Source organism: Myxine glutinosa, chromosome 4, assembly GCF_964187855.1.
Source record: "Myxine glutinosa chromosome 4, kmMyxGlut1.1, whole genome shotgun sequence".
Taxonomy (NCBI): Eukaryota; Metazoa; Chordata; class Myxini; order Myxiniformes; family Myxinidae; genus Myxine; species Myxine glutinosa.
Window position 1 is genome coordinate 69,100,166 of NC_136264.1, and position 8,727 is coordinate 69,108,892.

At 39.4% G+C, this 8,727-nt stretch overlaps 1 protein-coding gene across 3 annotated transcripts in view; it reads right to left on the reverse strand.

Moving 5' to 3' along the window:
- RFC1 (replication factor C subunit 1) overlaps positions 1 to 8,191 on the reverse strand; it is a 136,470-nt gene extending 128,279 nt beyond the window's left edge. The window contains exons 1-2 of one of the 3 annotated variants that reach the window (XM_078775848.1): positions 7,924 to 8,191; positions 7,339 to 7,461 (exon numbers count right to left, since the gene is read on the reverse strand). In XM_078775848.1, coding sequence (XP_078631974.1) covers positions 7,339 to 7,461; positions 7,924 to 7,926 — 126 coding nt within the window. In that variant the 5' untranslated portion in view covers positions 7,927 to 8,191. Of the gene's footprint in view, positions 1 to 7,338; positions 7,462 to 7,923 lie in introns of those variants that run through there. The other 2 variants (XM_078775849.1, XM_078775850.1) reach the window with 2 other exon arrangements.
- Between the last annotated feature and the right edge of the window lie 536 nt (positions 8,192 to 8,727).

Consider the following 8,727-nt stretch of genomic DNA (forward strand, 5'->3'; position numbering starts at 1 on the left):
TGTTTATATCTACTATAAATGGATGATTTGTGTGTGTGTGTGTGTGTGTGTGTGTGTGTGTGTGTGTGTGTGTGTGTGTGTGCGTCATACTTTTTGTGTCTATTTATTACGTACTTCTATTAATTAATTACGTACTATTAAAATGTACCTTTTAGCCCTTTAGCCTGCTGAGACCCCTTAGATCTTGGAAGACCCTTTAACACTTGAGACCCAAAAGACCCCTAGTACCCAAAAGTCCATGAGGACCCAAAAGTCCCAGATGACCCAAAATACCCCAAAGTCCCCAAGGACCCAAAAAGACCTTGAAGACCAAAAGTCCCCGAGGACCCAGAAGATCCAAGAGTTCCCGAGGACCCAAAAGTCCTTAATGACAAAGACCCAAAAGTCCCGAAGGACCCAAAAAAAATCTTTGATGACCTAAAAGTACCCAAGAACCCAAAAGACCCAGATGACCCAAAAGTCCCCAAGGACCCAAAACTTCCTTGATGACCCAAAAGTCACTGAGGACCCAAAAACTCGACTCACGACTTCTGCTTCCTCCAGCGAGGAAGCGTCCTTTGAGCTCTCCACGTCAAAGTTAAGTATTTTCCCATTCGTGCCTTTGCCAAATTTCCACTGGTTATTTACTGTGCATGTGTTACTGTGTGTTTCTCGTTAAGTCTTGGTTTTGTAATTTGTGCAAACTTATGTGTGATTAGTCGAATTTGGTATGCACCATGTGATGTGCGTGGCCTAGTCCGTCGAGGTTCCCTAACTCCACCCCCCCCCCCCCACCCCCCCCGCCGTCGGTATTTTTTTAACTTTAGGTCTTTCCTTCGCTGTATTGCTTTTTTCTTTGATTTACTTTTCTCCCCCTACCTCCCCCCAACATCTTACCCTTTGTCTAACGTTTTAATACAAAAATGATAATAATAAATAAACAAATAATTCTCCTCGCGCATGGGGGGGCCGTCTCCCACCGCCCCCTTTATCTCCTTTTTCTTCTACCTCTCGAGCCGATACCCACCTTTCCAATTCTAGTTTCCACCATACTCATTCAACCCTTTCTCCTTTTTTCTCTGATCCACGCCCTCACTTCAGGAACTTTTCCCAGATTGTTTTTCACGGTTTTGTTAAAATATTATTTAAATATGTTGAAACTTTCCCCTGCAGTGTTTTATTCAGTGGTATATTACAACATGCTGTTTTTCTTCCTACTTAAAAGACTTTTTTCAATTTCCTCATCAAATCATTCCATTTCATTTCCAAAAAAAAAATAAAAAAAAAAATCTCTTACAGTTCTTCCTTTCTACATCTATCTATAATTCCAGTAATCTCTGTGTGTTTGTTTGTACGTTTGTTTGTCTGTGACCGCTGTTTCTCGACAACCACGGGTCCGATATACTTTAAACTTGCCAGGTATATTGCTGGGGACCCGAGGATGTGCCTTTTCAAGGTTTCATATTAATCGGACAATTACTTACCGAGCTATGTCCAAAAAACGATTCAACCAATCAGAGAGCAGCGAGCTATCGCGTGTGCCGAACGTGGCGGACACACTCTGCCTCGGATGGCACATTTGAGAGCGTATTCATTTATTTCACGTTTGCAAACTATGTTGGCGCTATGTTGGCGTTAAACTATGTTTTAAAACTAATTAAAACCCCGGGGGGATTGTCACTGTACTCGCAAGCCGTTCGCCGTTCGCTTTGGCGTTGCGAATGGACCAAAACATTTCATGCACCAAACCATTTCATGTAAAGCGTTCGCCGTTCGCTTTGGCGTTGCGAATGGACCAAAACATTTCATGAACCAAACCATTTCATGTAAATAGAGGGGGGGATATAATTTTAGATATAGATATAGTACGGGCATGCCCTAGTTATCTAAACTCACCTTCAATTCCACTCCTCCTCTATAGTTTTCAAACGGATCTCTGACTTGAAAATCACAATAAACCCAATTTGTAATAAATGTTCGTTTGTCATTAATCGTCCACTTTCTAAACTCCCCCCTCACTTCCTAATCTCTTCCTGGTTACTCCCTCCTCCGGTACGATAGACCTGAGCTTCGTCCTGGTTGTGGGGTTGCTATCTTTACCAAAAACTCTCTTCCTCACTCTCCTTGCACTGCACTGCCCTCTCTCCACCTCACCCCCAGGAGTACCTCTGGCTACGGCTTCCCCTCCGCTTCCACCTTTTGCTCATATGTGTTCTGTACCGTCCTCCAAACAGTGATGACTCCATTTACATCTCGCTGTCTGACAACATGGACCAACTTCTAACAACTCATCCCAACTCTCTCTTCCTCATATGTGGTGACTTCAACTGTCATCATGCGAGCTGGCTGGGTGTGGGTTCCTCTCTCACCAGCCATGGCACCTCAGCAAAGGACTTCTGCGACCAACTGGGAATGACACAATCTGTCAATTTCCCGACCCGGATCTCAGTCAACTGAGTATCTTCTCTTCCAGACTTGGTTATGACAAACTTCCCTGCAAATGTCTGCTGCTCTTCTTCTGCTCCAATCGGTTCTTCTGATCATGTGCTTGTTAAAGTGGACATCTCTCTGGCCATTCTCTCCCATTTGTCATTCGTTGTTTGCTTTTTAGGAAACAGGTATTTTACATACGTCTATTAATTAGTCCCACTAATTTCCCAAAAGACCCAAAACTCTCCCAAATTTAATTTGCTGTTCATGTGTTATTTTATGTGTATTTTTTTTCTCCCCCGACCTACAACGTCTGGTTGACGTTCATACTGGACGAAAGAATATCCACATACTTGAGTAGTAGTAGCACCGGACAAAAATTCCCTATCACCTCCTATAACCACCTTTAGAGGCCATTTTTCCCCGCAAAGCGGGGGTTGGCCTTTTTCGGGAACCGTGGTTGTTGTTGTTTTTTGGTCCCCTTTTTGAAGCAATGTTTTACGGCCGGATGCCCTTCCTGACGCCAACCCTTTTTGCCGCCTTTTACGACAAACAGGGAATTACCAGTGAACTGGTACTCAATTAGCCGACCTCGGAAGGATGACAGGCTGAGTCAACCCCCCTGGCGTTAATTCAGCGATCGACCGGGATTCGAACCCAGGATCCTAGGATCCTAAGCCAGCATCCTAGCCGCTAGCCCAACACAAACACCAGGGCCCAACACCTCCTATATGGACTGTAAATCTACATGCGTCATATACCTAATCACCTGTCAAAAGTGCACCAACCAATATGTTGGAAAAACTGAAAACACACTCGACACACGCTTTAATAACACACCGTCAGAGATCAGTAACTTTCACACCAATCAGGGCAAATCTCTACCTGACACTGTACATTTTAACCAACCGGATCGCTCTATAAAGGATATCCAAATCTCTGCCATCGAATTAATTGCAAATCGATCACACACCACAATTCTGAGATGAGTCTTTTTGGATACACAAACTTCGGACAAAATTCCCTCTTGGCGTAAATCTTGACGATTAACGAATGTTCCAACTAATTCAAATCAGCTCAACTCATTCAACGCGTGCACAAGCTGTAATGTAAACTGTAGTTCACTTTCGTTGAACTTGAGGAGGGTGAGTGAGCATCAATGATACTCTGCTTTTTGTATAGTATTACATAATACATGATATTGCAAGTCCTTTGAAGTTATAGGTATGGGTTTATAAAGCAAGAAAGCAGCCTTGTTAGTATCAGATTGAACTATAAGTCCTATACACAGGATCTACGAGGTCTATACCGTTCAGGAATATGCTTTTACAGATCTTCATCACTGTCCTGAGTGTCATTTTCGCAAAGGTGTCTACGCAAATGTAAACATTAATTTTTGGATTCCTCATGCTCTGAATATTCCAAAAATGTATCGTTTTGCTAATCTCCAAAATTTTTGAACGAAAAAACATAGTGAACCTGACTATCCTGTTCACAGCCAAACAGACAGGAGTGAAAACATAACCTCTGTCCCCCTCTAGTGGCGGAGGTAACAAACCTCATAAAATAACAAATCATGTTGAACAGTTCCAAAAACCTCATGTCAAGCTCTAACATTTAGCCTTTGATGACAACAGGTAACTTCCTGGACTTATTGAAGTGATCAATAGGTGAGTTATTGTACACCGCTCCTTTCCTATGCCATCTCCAGGCATTGCAAATCGTCATTGCCGGGCACCAAAGGGGGCTCGGCAGTGACGCACGCTGAAAGAGAGTACTCAGTTTTCACTCTGGTTTCTTGTTTTCTTGTTTGTTTGTTGTACACCGCTCCTTTCCTATGCCATCTCCAGGCATTGCAAATCGTCATTGCCGGGCACCAAAGGGGGCTCGGCAGTGACGCACGCTGAAAGAGAGTACTCAGTTTTCACTCTGGTTTCTTGCTTTCTTGGTTGTCCGGGCGATATCTCAGCCATCCTTTGAGCTAGGAAGCTGAAATTTCGGCACAGTAGTGAGCTAGTCCTTTGTCAAATACGGTATTTTTTGTTTTTTGAATAATCAATTAATTGAGGAGTTATTTAATTATTAGCGTTTAATTAAGTACTTATTTAATTAATTAAATTTCCTTTCTCTTCTGACCATTAACTCAGGCACCTTTTGAGTTAGGAAGCTGATATTTGGACATGCCAATGACCAGGTGATTTGGCTGCAAAGGATATTTTTGATTTATTAATTAATCAATTAATCGATTAATTATTTAATTATTCGATTAATGACCCAAAAATTTTTTTTTTTTAAGTTACAGATTCTGATGAAATAGTGGTAGTTTATGTGTTCTCTGACCAAATTGATTAATAATTTAATTTTTTTATGATTATTATTTGTTTATTTTCATTATTAATCATTTATTTATTTTCTTTCTCATTTGGCCAATATCTCGGGCACCTTTTGAGCTGGGAAGCTAATATTTGGACATGAGTGACCAAGTGATGTGGCTATCAAAGATATTTTTGATTTATTGATTAATCATTTCATCTATTAATTATTTATTGATTAATCGATTAATTATTTATTGAGTAATCAATTAATTATTTAATTTTTTATAAATGACTTATTTAATTAAATTTCTAAAAGATACATCTTCGGATGAAGCACTAGTGGTTTAGTTATGCGATTAGCCAATTGATTATGAAAATATTTTGTGATAATCTTTTATTGATTTTAATTATACAATTAATCAATCAATTAGTGTACACCTCTCCCTCCCAATGCAGCCTCAATGAGCTGCACTGCGGTATTGCCGGGCGCCGGAGGCGCCCCGGCAATGCCGCGCTGCAGCATATTTAATTATTTGGCATGGGGCGGTGTACTTTGAATGTATGTGTACTTGTTGTACACCGCTCCTTTCCTATGCCACCTCCAGGCATTGCAAATCGTCATTGCCGGGCACCGAAGGGGGCTCGGCAGTGACGCACGCTGAAAGAGAGTACTCAGTTTTCACTCTGGTTTCTTGTTTGTTTTCTTGGTTGTCCGGACGATATCTCAGCCATCCTTTGAGCTAGGAAGCTGAAATTTCGGCACAGTAGTGAGCAAGTCCTTTGTCAAATACGGTATTTTTTGTTTTTTGAATAATCAATTAATTGAGGAGTTATTTAATTATTAGCGTTTAATTAAGTACTTATTTAATTAATTAAATTTCATTTATCTTCTGACCATTATTAACTCAGGCACCTTTTGAGTTAGGAAGCTGATATTTGGACATGCCAATGACCAGGTGATTTGGCTGCAAAGGATATTTTTGATTTATTAATTAATCAATTAATCGATTAATTATTTAATTATTCGATTAATGACAAAAAAATTTTTTTTTTTTAAGTTACAGATTCTGATGAAATAGTGGTAGTTTATGTGTTCTCTGACCAAATTGATTAATAATTTAATTTTTTTATGATTATTATTTATTTATTTTCATTATTAATCATTTATTTATTTTCTTTCTCATTTGGCCAATATCTCAGGCACCTTTTGAGCTGGGAAGCTAATATTTGGACATGAGTGACCAAGTGATGTGGCTATCAAGGATATTTTTGATTTATTGATTAATCATTTCATCTATTAAGTATTTATTGATTAATCGATTAATTATTTATTGAGTAATCAATTAATTATTTAATTTTTTATAAATGACTTATTTAATTAAATTTCTAAAAGATACATCTTCGGATGAAGCACTACTGGTTTAGTTATGCGATTAGCCAATTGATTATGAAAATATTTTGTGATAATCTTTTATTGATTTTAATTATACAATTAATCAATCAATTAGTGTACACCTCTCCCTCCCAATGCAGCCTCAATGAGCTGCACTGCGGTATTGCCGGGCGCCGGAGGCGCCCCGGCAATGCCGCGCTGCAGCATATTTAATTATTTGGCATGGGGCGGTGTACTTTGAATGTATGTGTACTTGTTTTCTTTCTTTCTTGGTTGTCCGGACGATATCTCAGCCATCCTTTGAGCTAGGAAGCTGAAATTTCGGCACAGTAGTGAGCAAGTCCTTTGTCAAATACGGTATTTTTTGTTTTTTGAATAATCAATTAATTGAGGAGTTATTTAATTATTAGCGTTTAATTAAGTACTTATTTAATTAATTAAATTTCATTTATCTTCTGACCATTATTAACTCAGGCACCTTTTGAGTTAGGAAGCTGATATTTGGACATGCCAATGACCAGGTGATTTGGCTGCAAAGGATATTTTTGATTTATTAATTAATCAATTAATCGATTAATTATTTAATTATTCGATTAATGACAAAAAAATTTTTTTTTTTTAAGTTACAGATTCTGATGAAATAGTGGTAGTTTATGTGTTCTCTGACCAAATTGATTAATAATTTAATTTTTTTATGATTATTATTTATTTATTTTCATTATTAATCATTTATTTATTTTCTTTCTCATTTGGCCAATATCTCAGGCACCTTTTGAGCTGGGAAGCTAATATTTGGACATGAGTGACCAAGTGATGTGGCTATCAAGGATATTTTTGATTTATTGATTAATCATTTCATCTATTAAGTATTTATTGATTAATCGATTAATTATTTATTGAGTAATCAATTAATTATTTAATTTTTTATAAATGACTTATTTAATTAAATTTCTAAAAGATACATCTTCGGATGAAGCACTACTGGTTTAGTTATGCGATTAGCCAATTGATTATGAAAATATTTTGTGATAATCTTTTATTGATTTTAATTATACAATTAATCAATCAATTAGTGTACACCTCTCCCTCCCAATGCAGCCTCAATGAGCTGCACTGCGGTATTGCCGGGCGCCGGAGGCGCCCCGGCAATGCCGCGCTGCAGCATATTTAATTATTTGGCATGGGGCGGTGTACTTTGAATGTATGTGTACTTGTTTGTACCTTTGTTTGGCTGCTGGACTTGTTGCTGCCAATCCCTGCAGCTGTTCCAATGCACTTGGAGGTATCGAGAGACTGCGCACTCCCTGTTCTTGTGGTTTGGGGAGCAAAGAACCTGCGGATATCCTGTTGGTAAAGGTGTAAACATCAGCTGACTGCTAAAGGTACCGTGTATGCATGAGTCAGCTGAGTTCAGCAAGTTCTGTTACTACTACTACTACTACTACTACTACTCCCTATTATTCCCACCTTGTGGGATCCATCAGGAAAAGAAAAATAGCTTTTAGGCTTGAGCTCATGTCTTTCACGAACTGGCTGGCCAGGCCTGGCGTTCGACTTGAGTTGTAGTAGGGTGCCGGCGATAATTCGTATACTCTTCGCGGAAGACACCACGAGATATTTAAACTTCCAACCAACTGATGCAAGCACACGGGACACCCAGCCTAACGTCCATGCGAGGGACGGTGCAGTTTGTCCAGCATCAATCCGACCGTTTATAAATTATAGTCGTGTCCTGGAATCAAACCAACATTCAGAACAACCTGTGTATCATCATGTGAGCACCTGATGCCTTTAAATGTAACTCACCATCGGGGGGTTCCTGTTGCCTTCCCGCCAATGCAAGGCCTAACTCGCGGGACTCTTCCTCTTTGCAGGACCGATTCTCCCGTTACACAAATAAACATTCAAATGATAAATTTTCTTGTTTTCAGTTTAAATTTGTTGTAGTTGACATCAGCTTCGTAGAATAGTAAGCTAGGAAATGTTTCGAAAAAGCAAAACGTGATACTTTAAATACTACACCTCATTAGAGCTCTCATTGGTTGCGTACAAGTTCGACAACCACCGTTCTGACAAAAAGTTCACATTAAAGAGACGTCGATATAATGTAAACCGAACGCAGCAAATGTGGTTCCGGTGGCGGAGATAAATTGTTATTCAGGTGCAGAACTATTGAGGTGTATGGCAAATGTTAGGTAGCTAGGCTGTGGTACATCCGTCACATTTAGAAAAACTGGTGTACGTCACTGAGCATAGGCATTTACAACACATAGCCCGTGGTGTCGCCACTTCGCCGCCATATTGGTCAGCACAAAAAGCCAGGCGGAAGCGATTTCAACCTGGCGTTTGTTTGCGCGTGATGGAAAAGCGAAAAACGATCGCATTTCCTTCACCTTTTGTACGATAGATTTATCATATTAACGACAACACTTGCCCTTTCCTTTTCAGAATAAAGTTCCCGAGCAAATACTGTGCATTTCAGAGGGTGAAGACCTCGGTCCGTATTCATGAAGCTTACGATACCAATGGGACTTATAGACCGAGGACAATTGATCTGTTAGGTGCATTTATCAACATAAAAAACTAAGATTCTGAATCTGCTTCACGCCT